Consider the following 22,118-nt stretch of genomic DNA (forward strand, 5'->3'; position numbering starts at 1 on the left):
TGATCAACAGTAACTTTAGGACTCAGTCCAGCACTTGGAAGGCAGGGGCAGGGGTGCTGAGGCTAGCCTGGGCTACACAGAGATACCCTGTCTCAAAAAAGCAAGAACGGGGGGTGTAGCAAGTGGTAGAGCACTTCCCTCGTATGCAGGAGACCTTTGAACAAAGAGTAATAAGAGATGAAGAAAGAGAGAGCCGAACTCAAGTAGCAGCCCACGTGGCAGGAGAGTGGGACACACAGTGTCCACTACCATGACACGAGCATGGGATCCTGGTGCAGGGCGCTCTCCTGGGCAGAGAACAGCACTGCAGAAGGATGGGTTAAGTAGTACTGAGAGTGCCCTTGGTCACCTGTAAGAGGGAACACTACAGTCATTTCCTGGAGATGAGGGTTTGAGGTAGGATGGTCCTGCCCTACCCTGGCACAGAGCACAGTCTCCAAGCTTGGGCTGCACTCAGCGGTCACCCAGACTGCCAGGACACAAATCACATCAGGTGAATCTTTTATAGTTATATTGTTAAACTTTACCACATTTTTGTGTGTTGTCATAGTTCACCCCACCTACCCACTTTGTCTGTCTGTTTTGAGATAAGATATTGCTGTGTCACCCAGGCTGGCCTCAAGCCCCTGATCCACCTTGGCTTTCCAAGTACACATGTACACTATCACTCCAGGTGCCACCATTGTTTCCTGCTGGGTCCACAAATTTGAAAAAATCTGTAAAACAGAATCAATTCCTTTACTTCTAGGTCTACAACACTAACCCAAAGAGACCACTGAGAAGAAGAAAAGCTGAAGCAAAATGTTTATTTTATTTTAGAGTAAGAACTTATACTACTCCTTACAGTGGCCCACGCTACTCATTTATTTACATGGAATAACAAGTATGCGAGCCTGAGAGCGTCTAATTAAATATGATCTTATTATAAGTGAAAACTTACCCACCACCCTCCTGTAAGGTCGAGGGTGCAATTCAGGGCCTTGTGAATGCTGGGCAAGCACCCCACTAACAAATCACACCCAGCTTCTCGCTTTTTATTAACATTTACTCAACAAAAACAAACAGCAAAGTTTGGTACCTTCCAACCCATCCATAATGGCTGTTTGAAAACAACACTGTAAAAAGGAAGCTTAGATCGAAATGTGTTGTCAATCCTGACGGGTAGAGCAGAGCCTCAGAATGGATTGTTCCGAGAGTTTACTCACACTTTTTCTCTAAACCAGCCCCTTGGTAAAGTGCCTTCTTCAGTTCTATCCACGACTGCCACAGTAGTACTCCTGGGATCAGAACCCACAGGCCATTGAAAAACACCAAATAGACCCAAAAGTAGAGCCAGCTCTTGGTGTTGAGGTTGGGACTTCCAACAAGCCACTCAGGGAAGAAGGTCATCCAGCCACCATAGAGTTCACACACGCACAGGGAGATCTGTATGAAATGCCTGTGGGGAGAAGAGATGACATGATACAGGTGCAACCTGGGACTCTGAATTATGGCATCTTCTCTTTAGGGCAGCACCATCAGTCTCTACTACAGAAACTTGTGGGCTCCTGTGTGGTGCTTCTTGGATGGGTCAACTCAGCCTGGACAGTGAAGATGCCATCTTTCATAGCAGAAGCAACACTGCTCTTCCTAGGAGCGTTCTAACAGTGTTCCATAAGGATGCTGGGTACCTGCACTATTCTCAGCAGGACTTAGTGAGGTCACCTCTCACCTGAAAAGAGACTTGGGAATGAATCTTGTCACCAGCCTGTTTTCTTAAAGGGTACTGTAGAGAGAAACTGAAATACATAGACAAAGGGTCATTACTCCTACCTGACTCACAGTCATGCAAAGGTTATCAAAATTTGAGACAACATACATTTAACTTTGTAATGTGTCTGCTATTGTGGCCATAGAGCCAAAGCAATGTCAAAGAAATTTAAAAAAAAATGCTTACTGCTAATTACCTTTAAAAGTGATGGAGGGAGGGAATTAAAGCTGGCAGGACTCTCTTGTGTGAGAATTCAGGAAAGAACTTTGAACCTGTCTTGAAATTCGACATAAAGCTTTTATCTTGAGGATAAATGTACTTGCAACCGCATCCAACTGTCACTCCGGACACTGGGCAGCTGGTGTCTCCCCTTTCCCACTAGACAGGAATGGACTTACCTGTAATATTTCTCCTTGACTATGGCATAAATGAGGACCAGTGCCAGAAACCCATCCAGAACAACAGTCAGGATTTCCAAAGACACGATGGTTGGATCAAAATACAGCCATCTCGCGTCAGCCTTGCCATATTCTTTCCCTAAAGACAAAATACACATGTTTCGTCTCTCAACTGGTGAACATTTTTTTGTTGGTAAGTTTTTAGGCAGTGTAGAAACTAATGAGCAACATTATGACGACTTCAGACAACCATATCAGGGTATTCTAGTCATGCTCACCATCCATTATCTTTCCAGTCCCCTTTTCTACTGCTCTCTCTCTCTCTCTTTCACTAAATAGCAACTTTTTACTTTTATGCCATATATATAGCTTTCAATCTATATTAAAATCTGTATCAGAAATGTGTATTTTGCCATTTATTGGTTGAATGATTTAGTTCTGGAATTTGTTGTTTTTTAGTTCATTATTATTATCTAATCTTTTTATTGATTCTTTGTGGATTTCATACACACCTGGATCCCCTCATCTCCTTCATATGTGCCCTCCACCCTACAACCTTCCTAGTGCCTGTGAAGGGCAAAGGGAAGCCTGGGACTAATGTGTACCTCACCCTTGACATAAGACAGAAGAGCTGTTCTACTTGCCAAACACAGTTTCCAAACACATCCATGCACGTGCACCCTATGCTTGGCACTCTTCATTACAAGCTGCAGGATTTTAAATTAGTTCAACATTGTCAAATTTTGTAAATACAATATCTAATAATGATTGTTGAAGAGCCTGGGGAGATAGCTCAGTTAGTAAAATTCTGGCTTTGCTAGCAGGAGGACCTGAGTTCAACCCAGGCACTCATGTAAAAATGTCAGGCTGGCAACACACATTTGCAGTCTCAGCACTGGTAAGAAGGGAACAGGAGGACACATGAAGCTTGCTGGCTCAAAAATTAGCCTAATTGGTGAGTTCCAGGCCAGTGAGAGACCTCAAATGGCAGGAGATGGATGCCACCCCTGAGGATACCTGAGGTTGTCCTCTACACACACACATACATACACCTCACATGTGATGGCAGTGTTAACTGTCTACTTGACACAATATAGGATCACCTGGGAGATAGGCTTTTGGGCATGTCTTGAGTGGGTGGGGGGTCTGTTTTGCTATCGCTAGTTGATGTGGGAAGGCCTGCCCACTGTGGGTGGCACCATTCCCTGGGTAGGTAATCCTGGACCGTATGGGAGCTGAGAGCAAACTAAGCATTTGGATGCACGCACCCACTGCTCTCTGCTCCCAAGGAGGGTTGTGATGGGACCAGCTCCTGAGAACTCATCCCACAGCAACTTCCCTGCCACGATGGACTGTCCCCTTGAACTGTGAACTGGAACAAACTCTTTCTCTTTAGATTACTTTTGTCAGGACATTTTATCCCAGCAACAGGAAAATAAAATAAAATATACATGCATAAAAACAAACAGGGGAAAAAAAGGTAGGAAAGATGGCTCAGTGGGTGAAGGAACCTATTGCCAAGCCCCAGATCTGTGTTCCATCCCAAGGACCCACATGGTGAAGAAAACTGACCTCCCACAGGTGGTTCACACACACACACACACACACACACACACACACACTTAATTTTTAAAAATTAATGATCTTTTTGAATGCATTATACCTCTTTACGTAAAAATTCTCTATGTGTAATTTAGATGTGGAAAATTAAGAAGATATTTCCTAAAAATTCCTTTTGTGGGACTGGAGGGATGGCTCAGTGGCTAAAGGCCCTTGCCACTATTCAGATCACCCAGCATCAACATGGCAGCTCACAACCATCTGGAACTCTTGTCCCACAGGACCTGATGACCTCTTCTGGCTTCTGTGGAAGCAAGCATGCATGCAGTACACATGCATGCATTCAGAAAAAAACATTCATTCACATGAAAATTAATAAATCTTAAAACATATTTTGTGGCTGGGCATAGTGGCACACACCTCTAATTCCAGCAACTCAGGAGGAAGGGGAAGGCAGATCTCTGAGAGACCCTGTCTCAAAACAAAACAAAACAAACCCACCATATTTTGTGATTTTTTTTTTAATGTTTGTTTCACTTTACTAGAGAGAAGACTTTTGTCACATTGCCCAGGCCAGCCTTGAACTTCAGCTATTCCTGACTTTGCCTCCTGAAAGCCCTCAACGTATGTGCTTACTGAGGACAGCTGAAGGTCTAGGATGGTGCAGCCTGGACTTCAGGAAAACAACACGGGCAGTGTTGGCAGCATTAGCGGCCCCAGCCCTGCAGGTAAAAACTGGACAGCAGTGTACCCAAGAACCTTTCCAGAGCCGCCGCAGAAGGTTTCCTCTACAATAAGCCAGGAGTCAGGGAGACTTTCCCGAGAACGTCTTCCATCCACTTAGAGGCCATTTTTATTCCATCACTTTAAAAAGATTTACTTGGGGGGAGGGAGAAAGAGAGAGAGAGAGAGAGAGAGAGAGAGAGAGAGAGAGAGAGAGAGAGAGAGAGAGAGCGCACATATGTAGATAACCCCAAATGTGTGCTGGGTGCACTGGAACTGGAGGTATAGGCAATTGTGAACTGCCCAGTAGGAGCGCTGGGAACTGAACTTGGGTCCTCTGTAAGTGCAGCTAGTGCTCTTAACCACTGATCTATCCCTCCAACCCCTAATTATTTTATTAATTTTTATGGAATGCCTTCTGAATTTGTATGTGATCCTGAAACAGTGGCCTGGACACTCTGTATGGTTTCTATTTTAGTGTAAGTGCTGCCAAAGTGAGCATCCTGGTTAGTTTTTTTAACTGATAAAAGTAGTACATGCTGATCTCAAACTCTCAAATGATGAGGGTAAGAGAGTGGACATTCCTTCCCCTCTGTCCTTTCAAACGTGCTCTTGTGTATTATGAGAAGGTGTAACTGGTTAGAAATGAACCCTACTGCCTAACTGGAAGCTCTTGTCTCACGGTGGCCAGAGAAAGGATCCCTTGGGACTAGTGACTAAGATTTCTCTAGAAAGGCTATCCTGAGAGAAAGGCCACACAGGTGAAGACTCTCCTTGGAAGGCCACACACACCATTTGACTTTGGCAAGTCATCTGCCATGTGTAGATATAACTATAGTAATTGAAAAGCAAGGCAATATTGAAAAGAAAAATTCACTAATTATAAATGTATAATCGAGGTAAAATGAACCAACTAAGCTATCCAAAATCTAGGGAAATCATTTACATAAAATGTCAGTTCTTTAGGAGGAAAGAGATTAGTGAATTCTTAGACATTAGAAACAGGACTAACCCCATGCCACCACCTCTCTTCATTTTCTAAAAAAAGGATTACTTTATTTATTTTATGTGTCTATCTGGAGGGAAGCACCCAGTTTAAATTCTGTGCTTTCTTTGTTTTACAGTGTTACATTGGGGGCTCACACATGTTAAACAAGTGCTCCTCCACTGGGCCACACCCCGCTGTATGCACACTGGCTAATATATAGCTTTGCTGAGACATAATTCACCTGGCATACAATTCCAATTTTAGTACATTCACAGATTTGAATAGACACAATCTAACTGAGAACATTTCAAAAGAGAAACCCATACCCATTAGCAGTCATCCACTTTCCCTTCCACATCCCCATTCTCATCCCCAGCCCTAGGCAACCACTAATTTGTTCTCTGTCTCTATAGACTCACCTATTCTGGACAGGACATGTAAATGGAATCACGCAATATGTGATGTAGACACTCAGCTAATTGACAGCCATTTTTGCAATTAATCTCCCCAGACATTTCAAATGCAAATATTTTTAATTACTTACATAAAGATGCAATCAAGCCTCGGGAATCTGCAACATTTCCTACTATAGACAAGTAGACAAAAGCGCCTTCCTAGAGAACAGAAAGGGAGACAGGCTCCATTTAGCCTCAACACCACAGGGTGGCATGGCAGACACGAGGCACTGCATGGCAGCAGCCCCCATTTGCCCCTGTAAGCTGTCCACATTTTGGCCAGTGGCCTAGAGGACCATACCACCTTTCCCAGAATGGGAAAAACATGGCCAAACCTTATAATAAATATTATTTTTTGAGAATTGGCATTAGAAAATCAGCGGTGTGTTCTTATATAGAAAAATAAAGTGAGTGAAAATGTTGTTCTAGGAGAGTAATAGACTGTTGTACAGAATAAAATTTATCTCTAGATTATTCCAAAGATCTTAAATTTTGGAGAAGAACCTCAAAGCAATTTATTCTTTTAACCTTAAAAATAAAACACAGTAAATGTCTACGGCAGAGTTGAGCCCCTTCCTAGGCTGCATAATTTAGGAAGGCTTTAACCACTTATAGGCTTTGTTTTGGCATTTAGTGATGAAAATGTCTGCAGGTATCTTAGTTTTCCCCCATCATGGAAGTGTTTCTTTGCCTAAACTTCCAAAAATCAGACAGCTAGAACTCACTGGTATGTCTGAGGTGACATTGGTTCCCTTGACTAATTTTTACTATAGGTCAATATAGTAAATTTAATAAATAGGTCAATATAGTAAATAAAGTATATTTCTTCTCTACCACCCCACAACAGCTTCATACGACCCTAAAGCTCGCTGCCTCCCTTCTCCTCACCTTGGTGCTATGTTTCCCCACTTCTGGGGGTTCCCTACTACTTTACACTGTTCACTCTGTGACACTATTCATTTGTACCAGTCCTACCAGCAGTAAATCTGGGGCTTACTCTATGAAGCTCTCTTCTTGTACAGATACACACACACACACACAGACATGTTTCTGATTTTATACCAGTTGTTGAAGAAAATAATTTCTTAGACATAGGTTTGACATTCTTCCATGAACTAACCCAATGCGTGACTTCAGTAATGGACTGCAAGCCTCTGGCCACTCATCTGTGGGGTATCTTCTCACTCAGGGCCCCATCCTCCCACACTCTCATTCCAGCTTCCAGCAGCCAACTTCTGTCCATTTTGCCGCTAACATGGAAGACACTGCAGAAAGATTACATTCCCATCCTGCTTCTGCACGCACATTTGCCTTCTCTGTTTTCTGTGAGTGGATTCAAAAACCGGAACAGCCACTCAAGAGCCATTCCCATTGTGCTTGTGGAGGTAGTGTTTACTGCAGTAGATCCCAGATTTTTTTTTTCCTTTACTAGTCCAGTATCTTACCCTCTGTCACTTAATTGTAAAGTTATCTATGGATGGTTCTTCGCCACATGAGTGGCTCAAAACCATGCTGTATTAGTTTGCTTTGTATGTGGACCAGAACTTAGCCGGTTCATCCTACAGTTAGTGACTGTCTATCTCTGACTTTCACGCTATCTCATGCTTGTCATTCAGCTTTTTATCCACCCCAATCTCTGTTAACATGGCCTTGGAAGCTGGTTTATGCTCTTTTCGTAACACTCTTTCTGGGTCACCTAAGTACTAAATGTGCTTTGTCTGAGTCAGTCCAAAATGCATGTTCTTCACAGGAGATTCAGGCCAGCCGTGACAACAAATACTTGTACACAGTTCATTGTCAGTGTGGGTTTTACTGTGAGTTATAGACCAGACACAACCATCTCTCTCTCTCTCTCTCTCTCTCTCTCTCACACACACACATGTAAAACTGAGAGGCCTAGAGATGATTGTAGACTAGCTGGGTGAGGTAGTGAATGCATGAGGACAGCAGTTCTCAACCTGTGGGTCACACTCCTTTGGGGGCCAAATGTCCCTTTCATAGGGGTTGCTCAAGATCTTCAGAAAACACAGATATTTACATTACAATTCACAACAGTAGCAAAATCACAGTGTGAAGTATCAACAAAAATAACTACAGTTGGGGGCCACTACAATGTGAGAAGCTGTAGGAAAGGGTTGCAGCATTAGGGAGGTTGAGAACCACTGCATTAGGAGGCAGAGGCAAGAGGATCAGGATGGTAGGGCCAGCCTCATCTATGTGGTGAGTTTTAGGGTAGCCTGGGATACATGAGATCTTGTCTCCAATAACCAAAGATTAGCAGACTATATCAACTCCTACACCCAGGTTGTGACAGTATACCGTCATCTTATGAAGTTGCCACTGAGGCCAAGGGAAATGCCTATGGAAGCCACTACAGCTGCTTCTACCAGCAAATCCTCCACTTGCTAGGTGACATCTGTTTTTTTTTATTGCTGCTGCTGTTTTAGAATAGTCATTTTGTGGGTGCAAAGTGGCATCTTGTGGATTTTGACTTGCAATTCCATAATGACTGGTAACGCTGAATCTCTCTGCATATGCTGCCTGACCATCTGGAGATTTTTTTTTTCACAGAGATGTCTATCTCTTGTCCATCTTTGAATCATTTCAACTTTTTGTTAATGTAAAAGCATACACATTGCTGCTTGGCACTCATCTTAGCCAGCTTTCTGTTCCTGTAACCGAATAAGCTGGGTGCTTTGTGAAGGAGGTTTATTTAGCTCACCATCAGTTCTGGAGGTTCAAGAACACCACTTGGGCTCTGACAGAGTCTTCTGGCTACAGCTCAGCACAATGATGGGAGCATGCATGAAGCAGGGAGATCACATGGTGAGACAGGAAGCCAGAGTAGAGAGGGGGTCAGGAGTCAGGGTACTCTTTGAAAACAACTCTTCTCAGTAGAGCTACTCCACATCCTTGAGAGCATTAGCTCCTTCCTCAGCCATGTGGCTGAATGCCTTGAAACAGAACAAAACTTGTGTCTCAAGTTGCCATCATCTTAATATGGCCATGAGACCACAGTACCAACAGCAAGGCTTGGGGGACACACACTCAGAACACAGAAGGGCCGTAACAGGCAGGATGAACAAGCAGTTATGACAAATTGAGAGCCTTTGGTAAAGTAAGGGAGGGGTCACTACCATAAGAGCAAAATGCCAGCCCATACTGGGAGAGGAGGTCTTCAGCAAATCTTGAGTTCCTTATTGCCCAGGAATCCTATCTTTGCTATTTAAAACCCTAGTGCATCTTCTCTGCTCAGGACCCCGTCTAGACCTGGGCACCCCAGTGCATCCTTGCCCCCCATGGCCCCTCCAGACCTGTGCAGAGTCTGTCAGCTACACAGCGACTTGTTCTCCGCTCATGTCCCCCACTAGTAAAGCTCCGTTAGGGAGATCCATACACACTTGGCGAGCTCCATAGACAGCTGCAGGCTGCATCTCCTGACTGTGCAATCACTGTTTTTGTGGGTTTGTTGCTTTTCCATAGCAGACTTGGAATGGGTGCAGAGGCACGGTAAGGGCTGACCACTGGCTACATGGAGGCTACACTTGTGTGGAGCTGCTGACATGGGGGAGGTCTGATGGGTCAGTGTAGATTGGCGCTGTCTCAACAGCAACTCTTATTCTGGTGGTAAGATGGGTTTTCAGAGGGACACAGGTCTGTGCTAACGTCTCACTACTGTGACAAAATGCCAGACATTAACATGAAAGAGTGAATGGGCTCATGGTTCCTGAGTTACTAGTTTAACTGGGCGAGGAAGGAAGCTCCCACCAGGGTGTCCGGAAGTTCAGGAAGAGGACGGCTGAGCTTTCCTCCTTGCTTCTTTCCCTCTCTAATCATCTGGGCTCCATCTACTGGATGGAGCTACCCACAAGCAGGCTGGGTCTTTCACCCTCAGTCAATTCCTTCTGTAAACCTCTCACCCAGAGGCCTGTTTTGCTGATCCCCAGGCCTTTCTCAATCTAATCAAATTGACACTCGGGATGAAATAGCTGGAGCCTTGCATCTGGTCTGAAAGAGGCAACAAAGCAGATCCACAGACACCTGACTTTTCTCTTCACAAAGAATTCAGACTATTAGTAACTGTGGGCCTTCCCTCAGAGTTACAGTAAGAGCCATAGGCCCGCCTATTACCTCAAAGCAACTCTAAGGGCTGGCAACCCTTCCGTGCAACCACACACTTGGTCCCCAACCCATTAGCCAGCTTTTCATTACCACAGCAGCACATCTGAGAAGGGCTGACTTCAGAAAAAAAAAAAGTTATTCAGTGCACCATTTCAGATGGCTTGGCCTATGGTGGATGGAGAATGGTGGGCTGTATGTGAAAAAGAATCACATCTCAAACCAGGCGTGGTCCTTCTATAGCAATCCTCTTGCATGAACTGTCAAGAAGGTCCCATGAGAGCTACGCTATCCAATGATCCAAAAACTTCCCATTAGATGTTACAATCTTCCAGATGGTATCTCTGGAAGATTCTGTGACTTGAGCCTGGCCTATTCTGACCCTGAAAGAACCTGGAAGAAACACAAATAAATAGACACAGTCCCACTGCAGCAGTTATCCCAATGACCACATGATAAATTTGGCAAGACTCAGAAGACCAGTGACCCTGCTTCTAAAGATTCCTGGGGGATCCTGAACCAAGTCTGCTCTAACCATGCAGGAACTACAACAGAAACCATCTAGTGTTATTTCCCAGTGGTCAACACTGTCTGTTAAAAGAAACCTACAGTGTTCCTGACATGAATTCACTCTGTGTTAAGGAACCATAAAGTTCATTTTCTCTTACCCTTTTAAGTTTCTTTAGGCTTTGAAGCATGAATTTTTACATGGACCTTCTCATAACCAACAGACAGTTACACATGGCCCATATTCACCCTTCCAGATTAATATCCAGGGTATATGGAGAACTTAAAAATAACCACAAGACTAAACACAAATTTAACACCAAAACCAAATCCAACCAACCAACAACAACAACAAAAACAAGTCAATGAATCAATCAGCAAGTGGGCAAATGAGTTGAACATTTTTCAAAGAAAGTACAAAGGGCCATACTCATGAAGAAATTTTCAGCACCTTTAGCCATCAGGGATAAGGAGATCCAACCTACACTGAAATTCTCTATCACATCAGTTGGTATAGCTAGCATACTAAAAACAGGCTGGAGAGAAGGTCAGAGGTTAAGAGCACTGGTTGCTCTTCCAGAGGTCCTGAGTTCAATTCCCAGCAACCACATGGTGGGTTACAACCATCTATAATGAGATCTGACACCTTCTTCTGTGTGTAGGCATGCGTGCAGAAAAAGCACCTGGGAGGCTGAGGCAGGCAGGAGGATCGCCAACTCCTGGCCAGCCTGCACTACATAATACAGCCTGTCCCAGAAATCAGGCTGACAGAACGACTTACCAGGTCAAGGCGCTTTCTGAATGAGCTGGGTGACCTTTTTTATTCCCAGAACCAAATCAAAACAGAAAGAGCGGGTTGATGCCCCAGGTCCCACCTCTGAGAAAAAGGTATCGGAGGGGGCTGATGCTCTTTGGGTGGATGACACCTAAATGAATATCTGTACAAAGTCCCAATTTATTTCTAATATCAGAGATCAGACCTCTACTCTTGCCGGATGCGTCTAAAACAAAAAGGGGGAACTGTAGAGAGCTGCGGAATGCTATGCCTTAAAGATGGAGCTGGTTTCTGCCTTCCACCTTCCCGATGGTGAGTGCTCTCTGTCATGAACAACTCCACATTTGGCTAAGGCCGAGGATCTGGCTTGCTTCCATGTATGTGGACCTATCTGCATTGCCCCCGTGGCACGCCTGGGTTGGCTACCCAGAGGCTATTTAAGCTGTGGGCTGGCTTTCCCCAGGGTCCGAGGATTGTTCAATGTTCCTGAATAAACTGCATTGAAAAAAAAAAAAAAAAACAGAAAGAGAACCAGGCCCACAAAGTTGTCCTCAGACTTCAAAACAAGCACCTTGGTACATGCAGTAATAATAATGAGATACAAATGGTAATAATTATGAGAACTCCAAATGAAAAATTACTACTGTAGAAGCTTCCTAAAACATAAATATATAAAAGAAATTTAAATGGAGTCAACATATAATGCAGAAGACAATATCCCAATAAGACATCATATGCTACCACATAAAAACCTAGTAGTAGAAATGGCCAAAAGGGACTCATAGAGTCATCAAGCTCTACAGGCCACTGCCAGTGCTGTTGGCCACCACCTGCAACCTTATAGTAAGGTCTTATTCAGGAGACGCCACATACTTACGGCACAGGACACGAAGAAATGTAGCTGGTGCCCAACTAGCTAGTGTGCAAAATGCACACTACTGAAGGAGAAAAGCATTCCATGTTACCATCTATAAAACCCCAGGGAGAAGGCACATCAAGTTGAGTGGGTAGAGTTGGGGGCTGGAGGATACGGGAGGACTTGGGGGACAGGAAAGAATATTATAAAAATATAGTGTGTGAAACTCCCAAAGGGAGAAAAACAGAACCCAAACCAAACCAGACCATATCACCCATGCCCACCACACCCTGCACAGCTTAGTCCTATAAGCAGGACTGGAGCAATGAGGGATTGAAGAAAGAACAGCCACTCACATCCGGGAGGATGATGCTTTCTGCACACTCCGTCAACATTCACACATGGACCACAGGAAGGCTGTGCTAATTCCCTGAGCCTGACCAGGGAGGACTTTGCCATGGGCCTGGGGCATTGGAGTCCTCGACACAGCCATGCCAGTAATATACATTCACTTCCTACTCCCCATACGTGCCCATGTGTGGAAATGTTCATCCTGTCTCTGACTCTCGATGGTACATGGTAGACAAGTTTTCCCTTTGTGTCTAATAAGGTCTGGAGAAAGTTACCAAGACATTTATTCCAAATTTGCTTATTTAAAAAAAAAAATGAAGGTTCTGGATTATCAAGATATTTGGCCTGAAAAATAAAATATTTCCTATTGCAAGGTTACAACAGGAGTGAGCTAACTCCATCTAACGGAGCAGCTAGCAAAGTCACTTTAAAAATGACCATGTACAGGGCAGATGAAATCATGACGTCCCATTTCACTTTTCTCTTCAGGTATTCCAGACTTGTGGGGTTTAACAATGTATTTTATAGATTTCTAGAGAATTTCCCTGACCAAGCTACTGTGATCTAGGATTAAAAAACAATTTTACAGGAAATGATGCATATACTCATTTCAATCTTCAAAGAGACAATTAGCAGGGGGAAATGGCTTTACAGAAATTATAAAAAACAAGTAACACAAAATTAGGCTAATTTCTATGTAAATGCATTTTGGACTTTTTGCTTTTAAAGTATTTGAATGAAGACTCAGAAAACAATGTAGCCCTGAGTATTGAGAGTGTCGATTGAGGAGAGGTGAGAGTGGACCCATGTGAGAGTGAACCCTGCTGACACACATTACTAGTTTCTGGTCTGACCCATGTGTCTCAGTCTAACCATGCTGGGGTTTTCCCTGTCGTGGCAACAGCCTGCACTGCTAGGCAGCCCTCCTCCCAGGCTCTGCTGACTTTGGGTAGGTCCACTGGCAGCTGCCTCTCTCTGCTGATGTGATCACCCTCCTTTGATGTAGCCATTCCCAGCTCCAGCAGAGGGATGTCATGTGGCATTCCCAGTGGATCGTAATAGTTCCTGTGGAGCTACAGCGCCACTCACACTAGTTCTGCTGTACCCACGACACTCAGCTTAGCACTGGATTTAGGTCGTGAGAACATCTGTCCATTGGAGGGAAATCCTCATTTCTGCTGAGACAGCTGTTCTCAGGTTAAGGACTAGGGGCCAAGCCTTGGGGCTCACTGTGACTGGACATGGAGCTTATGGCTGTCTGGTGCAAGAACAGAATAAAAAGGGCAGAGGGGAGTTGTTGAGGGATGCAGGCAGAGGGCACTGCAATCTTTGAGGCTGGAGAAGTGCCAGGCACCCTATGTCCTTGCAGCCCTGCTCCAAGAATCTGGGAATCATCTGGGAGCTTGTCACCAGGCAGACTCTCAGTCAACCCCAGGGTGATTTGTGTGCATGATCAAGTTCGAGAAACACTGTAATCACAGATGGTATTTAATTCTTATAACAGTTTGTTGTTTAGAGGCAGTGTTTTGACTTGTGGCTGGAGTTAGCCTCTCCAAATCTTCCTGTCTCAGCCAAGCACTGAGATTTTAAGTGTGAGCCACAGCACTCCTGGGTTCACAGCAACCCTCTGACGAGAACAACTTCCTGAATGAGCTAGTTAGCTCCAACTATCTACATGATGGAGCCCTTAGTCATCTAAAGGAGGAACTGCCCAGATAAGTTTGGCCTGTGAACATGCCTGTAAGGCATTGTCTTGACTGGTGACTGATGTGGAAAAAGCCCAGCAATAAGCAGGAGGCGCCATCCTGCCAGGAAGGTGGGGACGCTGTCTAGGAAAGCTAGCTGACCACGTGTCCCCGTGTGAGTTAGCAAAGCAGCCTTCCACCATGGTTCTTACTTTTTGTTCCTGCTTTACTTGCCTGAATGATGGCCTGTGGCCTGGAGGCAGAAGGTGAAATAAGCCATTTCCTCTCCTTCTGCTTTCTGTCAGAGTAACACAGCAGCAAACTAAGACAATGGATAAGGAAACTGAGGCAGGACGTTCCATCCTTCCTTCTCTTCCTCATGACAGGAAGGGTTTACTGTGGGAGGCTCCTGCCTGTGACTTCCTAGTGGGGGAGGGCAGCGTAGGGATTCAAGTGTACCTCTGTTGTACCCCACACCTCGTATCACAATCTTCCCTCCACCCCTAGAGAGTACCCACTCTGGGTTTATTTTATGTTTTGGTTTTTTATTTCAATACAGGGTCTCACTTTGTAGCTCTGACTATCTTGGAACTCACTATGTAGACCAGGCTGGCCTTGAACTCACAGAGATCCATCTGCCCCTGCTTCCCAAGTGTTGGGACTGAATGTATATCCCACTAAACCCAGCTGACCCTGTGTTTAAAGAGGAAGCTGCAGCAGGCAGAAGGGGAGGATGACAAGAGTGACAGCTAGCAACCTTCAAGCACAGGCCCTCACTGCCCTTGATTACCAAGGCATCCTGGGTGATGAGAAGCCATCAGAGGCCGACTGCAACTTCACATCACAAGGACTTCTGCAAAGAGTGCTGCTCCGGCCAGGGGAGGTGGTGCTGACTGAATGCTGTCAAGCAAATGAAGGGACCCTGTGTCTGTATGGGCAGTCAGGAATATTTTTGTTTCCAGAGCCAATGGGCCCACTAGGAACTTGACTATTCCTTATAGCCAGCTGCTATCCCCTTCTTTGTTCATTACATTTAATTATTTGTTCTCTGCATGTGTGCCACAGTACACCTGGGGAAGTCAGAGGGCAATTTGTGGAAGGTGATTATCTCCTTCTACCATGTGGGTCCTGGGGATTAAACTCAGTCTTCAAGCTTGGTAGCAGGTGCCTTTACCTGCTAAGCCATCTTAGCAGGCCCCTGCTATCACTGTCTGTGCAGCACCTGGTGCTCCTGACACACATCTATGTGGTGTATGCTATACCTGCCATGAGCACACCCAAGTTGTAGTATGACAGCTCATGACCCAGTTCCTTTTCTATTGCCATGACAAAACAACATGACCAAGGCAACTTATAAAAGAAAGCATTTAATTTGGGGGTTTGCAGTTCCAGAGGGTTAAGTCTATGTCCCTCATGGTGGGGGGCATGGCAGCAGACAGGCATGGTGCCTGAGCAGTAGCTGAGAGATTACATCTGGACCCATAAGCACAAGGCAGACAGAGAACTAACTGAAAATGATGTGGGTTTTTGAAACCTAAAAGCCTCCAGTGACACACCTCCAACAAGGCCACACCTCCTAATCCTTTCTAAACAGTTCTACCAACTGAGGACCAAATATTCAAATATATGAGCCTATGGGGCTAATCTCAGTCAAACCACAACAGCTATGGGAGGCCACACCTTTGGCTACGGATGATAGGACCAGAGACGGGAATAGAACATACCAACTTTAGAGGCGGTAAATCCCAGACTGGCTGCCATATGGAAGCAGCCACCTGTAAGAATTAGTGGGTCAATGACATTTTCACCCTCTGCAATAGAGACTGAGAAGCAGGGGGAAGACGTCATAGGTATCCAGGGAGGTGGCTGAGTGGGTAAATGCATTTGCTGCCAAGCCTGAATAGTCTGCTCCCTTGGTTCTCATGGTGAAAGAAGAGAACTCACTCTTGCACACTGTCCTCTGACCCTCATCTGCACACTGTGGCATGCACACACCCTTCCAAATAATGAATGAATGAATGAATGAATGAATGAATGAATGAATATAATAACAAAGAAAAAGAAGTCATGGCTCGCTAAGATCCAATCAGCATGAGCACAAGCGTGCTCATGCACACAATAATAAAACGAAATGAATAAAATAAATTTGGTTTAACGTTATGAAGAATCAAAGAGGGATTGAGATATTTCATTCATATTGTTTCCATTACGAAAGACAGATGAAAAACACTTTGTGGCATTACAAGTTTGTGAAGCTGCATGTTGTGGAATGGCCTATAAACAGCACACAGGCTGAGGCAGGAGCAAATGAGTTTGAAGCTAACCTGGGCTGCACAGCTGGCTAGAGCCAGGGCCTACCATGTCTGAAAACAAAACCACAGGGATACTACTGTTTGCTTTGTTGTTGTTTGTGTGTTTTCTTCCTGTGAAGATGTGTCTCCTAGGAATGTCAGAAGCTGTACCTACAGTCTCATCAGTATGACTACCTAACCATGAGATTTATTAAATACAAGGACATGCTTATGTGGACAGGGAAAGCCCACACAGCCTCAACCCCACACAAAGATCAGGCAACTGAAAAATGCTGAGAGGGGGAGAAATCGCCTTCCCCAGGAAAGAGCACACACCAAGTGGTCAGCCCTAAAATCATACACACAAGTAAATGTATTTAGTAATATATATGTATGTATGTGTACAGACATGCATGTAACAACAGCTAATAAAAAAAGAGACCATGAATTGGATATATGGGATGGTTTGAAGGCAGGAAAGGGAAGGTGGTAATGATGTAATTATAAATTTCTAAGACAAAAAAAAAAAAACAGTAAAAGCCATTATTTTATCTTTACGTCTATGGTGTTTTGCCTGCATGTCTGTACACCGCATGTCTGTATACCACGTGCCTGGTGCACAGAGAAGCTAAGAGAAGGCATCGAATCCTTTCAAACTGGAGTTAAAATGGTTGTGAGCTGCCATGTGGGTGCTGAGAATTGAACCTGGGTTGTCAGCTCAACAAGTGCTCTTAATTGCTGAGCCATCTTTCTAGCTTGTTTATTTTTGCAGAGACAGGGTTTCATGTAGCCCAGAGTAGCCTCGAACTTGCTATGTAGCAGAAGGATGGCCTTGAACCTCTGATCCTTATGCTTCAGCTTCCCACATGCTCAGATTGCAGATTGGCACCACACCCAGCAGAGCAAGCAACATTTCTGAAGAACTCAAACTTCGTTGTATAAAAAAGGCTAGATATGAGGTGTATCCATTTGGTCCCAGCACTCAGGAGGCAGAGGCAGGTAGAGCCCTGTGAGTCCAAGGCCAGGCTGCCCTATATAGCAAGTTCTAGGCCAACCAGGACTACATAGTGAGATCCTGCCTCAAATTAAAAAAAAGGGGGGGGGATTTTGGGTCAGCAAAAAGACTGAAATGAGTTTTAAAATGGTTGTGATAGCAGAGGTCAGGGGAGTGGATCTAGCTCAGAGGTCCAAGAGAACCATCTGTGCAGACACCTTCTGCTGTTGGGAGTTTCAGTGTGGGTCTAAGCCTCCCAGCAACCAGTGTGAAAATAGAAACCCATGCTGTTTTTCCTACCAGAGGGACATGTAAGCTATTTTGGAGGGAGAAACTAAGATTTTCTTAACATTTACCTATGAGAGATTTTTCATGAGTGTCACTCAGTGAGTAGCACTACTAGTCACTGTTCACAAACTCTGCTACTTCGTAAGCTCTAAGAGGACCAGGGCCACGCACTGTGTCTGTCTAGGACAGCACAGGACACCCAAAGTATTTGTGCATTAAAAGGACAGCATTCTGATACTTGACAGCAGAGAGCCATTGCTAGGTGACACAGTCTTGTTCATGATGTTGGAGACAGCTGAATTCTAGTTGGCCAAAGGGCTGCCAGGCTAGACAATAAAAACTGACCGAATCACTGAGTGCTTGGAGCTGGCAACTTAGCAGCTGTGCTTTACAGCCAAAGCCTTGCACCCACCAGGCCGCCCAATACCATAAGGCAGGCAGAGTCATTTATTAGACCTTGCTATCTAAACGGGAAAAAGATGGCAGTGACAGAAAAGTTCAGGGGAGACAGACGCCAGTGACAGACTGAGTAAAAAGGCAACCTAGGGAGCCAATCATTTATCAATGGGTAGAAGAACAAAGTTCAGTCTAACAAAGTTTAGACTAACATTCCAGCAGCATGTGAGAGACAGCTGCTGGTGGCAACTTTAAAATGTAAAACCTAAGCACACAGACAGACTTTAAGGAGTATACACACTGCAAATGAACCAAACCCAGGCTCCCTGTGACAAGTGTCCTTTATCCCAAAGAACAAGTCTAAACAGAGCACTGCATGAATATATATATACTAGTTACGAAAACCATGGACTCTGATCAAAGGACAAGAGGTGAGATCTGAGTCAATCCCCGGGATAGGTGGGTGCCAAGCAGACAGCAAGGCTCTCTCCACTTTGTGCTTGTCCTCACCCTTCCCTTTTCCTCTTGCTCACACCTCCCAACTCCAACAGACTTAGCCCTTTTCTGTCTTTGCTCTACCTCACTCCTGTACTCCTCCAACTCTGCTGCTCTTTTCTCCAACTCTGCTGCTCTTTTCTCTTGCTTCTGTTGCTTCTCACCCGCATCCTTCAATCCCATTCTCACCCCTCAGTTCCACATCACCCCTCAACCTCACACTCAGTCCTCAACCCCATACTAACCTTTCAGTCCCACCTTACCTGTCAGTCCCATACACAGCCCAGGTCATGCCCACAATTGAGACCTGCCTCCCACATCATTCCCCCCACATTAGACAATTCCTTACATTCATGCCCAAAGGCTCCTCTCCCATGTGATTCCAGGCTTTGTGAAGGTGAACACTCACACTCACTCACAAAGTCTCCTCAGCACTGGGACTCCAGGTATACACTATCACATCTGGTTTCTAGGTGGTATGGGGGATGAGCTCAGGGCTTCATGCATGACAGGGAAGCATTCTGTCAACTAAGTTTTTAGCTCATGGGGACTTCATAGCACAGGTGGAAATGAAGCACAGAAAACCAGTGGCAACTGGTGACACCCAGCGAGGCCTATCTGTAGACTTGTCCTGGCCTCTCTTCTCACTTCCTTTTTGAACCAGAGCTCTCATCTGCTATCAGAGGCAGAGGCCAGACCAGAGCTTGATGGTCAGCTTCAAGACAGAGAGGCCAGGCAACAGTAGGTATGCTCACTTGGCTTCTCTGGCCCAGCTTAGAGAAGAGAATCTCTATTTTCTAATTTATGCCATGAAGAGAAAAAGGAGCCTGTGGACAGAGGGCAGAAGGTCAGAAAGATAGACATTGCTTCTGGGGCCTCAGGGCCCCACCACTATAATTTCTCATTTTTCTCATGTTTTTCTTTCCTGCTCTGAAGCCATTCCCAAGCTGCTTTGGGGACAAGGCAAAAGCCCTGATTGTTCCAGTCATTAGGAAATAGTAAAAGCAAAGGGAGTTATAAGCCTGAATGAATGGCCAAAATCCAAAACATGGTATATGTCACAATATCAGCCACACGGCCCTTCTGCAAATCCTTCCCACTACACCCCACACCTCATATTCCCTCCACCCACAGAGCCTACCCAGATCACCCACAGCTTCCTTGTCTGACCTCTGTTAGACTTCCCCATACCTAGGCAGGAACCTACTGCCTCAGCTTCTGGCCTTCTTCAGAAAGTTGTGCTCAGGCTGCAGGAAGCCCTGCACCCACCCCGCCCGCACTGACAGGAGAAAGTCAGGGGCCAAGGCAAAAAATTCACACATGCAGCCATGCACTGTGGAAAGCCCACTGCTGGGACCCGAGGTGACCAACTGCTTCCTCCTTCCTGACTGTAGACCCTGTGTGCAGCTGCCTCCTGCTCTTGTCACATCTTCCCCGCCACAATGGAATACAGCCCCTTCACCATGAGTCTGAGCAAACCTTTCCTTTCTCACATTTCTTTGATTGGGATTTGGCTGCAGCAATAACTTAAGTAACTAAACAGAATCTTGGTAAACATGACTGTTCTTGGGCCTTTGGAATTAAATTTTAATAATGTGAACAGTTTGAAACTTTGGGTTAGAAAAGCCCTAGAATGTTCTAAGAAAAGTTTAGCAGGACATTCCGGTAAAAGTTTGGAAGTTAAGGATACTGAGAAAAATGAAGACAATGGAAACCTGGCTCAAGAGATTCAAGAGGAGAAAAAGACCTCTACTGAGAACTGGGCTAGAGGGCCTAACAGTCTGGCATAGAATCTGGTTGCATTCTGCCTGATTCTTGAGTGCATTAGATCAAAAATACACACACTAAAGAAGATTAAACAACAAATTATTGAATAATAAATAGGCAGTTGAATAAATCAAGAAAAGAAATTAAAAGATCTCAGAATTAAATGAAAATGGGAGCACAACATGCCAAAGCTTGTGAGATGAAATGAAAACAGTCCTAAGAGGGAAAACTATAGCTCTTAGTGCCTATATTATAAAAAAAGGAAAGTCAGAAATAGCTTGAATAAATAACTTAATGATGCACCTCAAGAGTCTGAAAAAAATAGGAATAAGCCAAAATTCAAAACAGTAGGAGAGGAGACGGAATTAAAACCAGGGCAGAAATTAATAAAAAGAACAATAACAACAACAACAACCAAAAAATCAAAACAGAAAATTGATTCTTAGAAAAGATTAACATGATTGACAAACCCTTTGCCAAAATAATAAAAAGATAGAAGATCTAAATTAATAAAATTAAAGATGAAAAGGAAGATAACAGACATCAAAGAATATTGTGTGGGCATATCTTAAAAATAATACTCTACAAAATTAGGAAACCTACAAGAAATGGATTTGTAGATATGTCTGACCCACAAAAGTTAAACCAAGATGAGGAGGGCGGGCGGACGTGAGGGAGAGAGGGAGGAGAGAGTCCTGCAGCAATCCTCAGGGGATACATATTCTAGAAGACTAGGCAGCACCAGCAGGGCGCTTGGTTTGAACTGGGGAGTCAGCCAGTGGAAAGGCTACGTTCTCCCCTCCGCAGGCCTCCAGCCCTTCTCTCCCTGATGGATACCGCGGCGGGCGGTGACACTTACCAGCACGAAGTGTACCAGCGTGTCGTAGCAGAGCCAGGCGAGCACAGCACGCTCTACCGCGCTCCGCCCACGGCCCAGGCGCAGACCCAGGGCGCATCCCGCGGCCAGCAGAGCCGAGCACAGAAAAAACGAAGAGCAGGCCGCAGGACTCAGCGGCCAGGGCTCGCCCATGGTTCTGCAGCTCACCCTGGCGAGCCGGTAGTTGGCAGCTAGCCTCCTGTGGGCGGGGCTTCCTGTGGGCGGGCCTCCCAGGGCCTGGCGGGCATAGGCTGGCTGGCCGGCCTGTCTGCCAGTTTCTGTCCGGATGCATTACAGGTTTAGCTACCTCCGAAAATCTATGACAAGGTTCAAAAGGTTACGCCACAAAGTGAAGTCCAGACGGTGAGAATTTTGCCTGGAGATGGTAAATTTTGAGACAAATGGTTCTAAAGAGGCTTAGCAAGTCTTGCCACGGAGGTCCAAGCAAAGATCTCCATAGTTATTACGGACCTTTCAACCATTGTCTCGCGTTTGAGACTGCCTAGCCATGTAGCTCAGGCTAAAATGGGAATCAGTACGAAGCCCATGCTGGTCGAATTCACGGTTATCCTCCTCCCTTGACCGCCTGAAGGTAGCGAGCACAGGCAGGCTTACCATGGCCCCACACCTCGGGGCTTTTAAATCCTACGCAGTTGATTGACCCTACTTGTAATACTAACTTTCCAAAGTCAAATACTGTTTTCCTCTCTGGGGACGTGCTCATAAGCACAGCATTTGCCTAACAAGCACTAGATTCCTAGGTTTCGAGTCTGCGGGGTTGGGGGTAGATTCTGGGAAAGGGAAAGGCAGTTGTTTAACGCAATTCCAACTTTGTAACAGATA

The 22,118-nt window shown here is 45.0% G+C and overlaps 1 protein-coding gene across 1 annotated transcript; it reads right to left on the reverse strand.

Moving 5' to 3' along the window:
- Positions 1-792: 792 nt before the first annotated feature.
- Ebpl (EBP like) lies at positions 793-21,478 on the reverse strand. Its single transcript, XM_021657984.2, has 4 exons — positions 21,258-21,478; positions 5,964-6,033; positions 2,149-2,287; positions 793-1,438 (listed from the first exon to the last, which is right to left on the reverse strand). Exons 1-4 carry the CDS (start codon positions 21,426-21,428, stop codon positions 1,198-1,200), a joined length of 621 nt encoding a protein of 206 aa, XP_021513659.1. The 5' UTR covers positions 21,429-21,478; the 3' UTR covers positions 793-1,197.
- Between the last annotated feature and the right edge of the window lie 640 nt (positions 21,479-22,118).

Source organism: Meriones unguiculatus, chromosome 9 (genome assembly GCF_030254825.1).
Source record: "Meriones unguiculatus strain TT.TT164.6M chromosome 9, Bangor_MerUng_6.1, whole genome shotgun sequence".
NCBI classification, from domain to species: Eukaryota; Metazoa; Chordata; class Mammalia; order Rodentia; family Muridae; genus Meriones; species Meriones unguiculatus.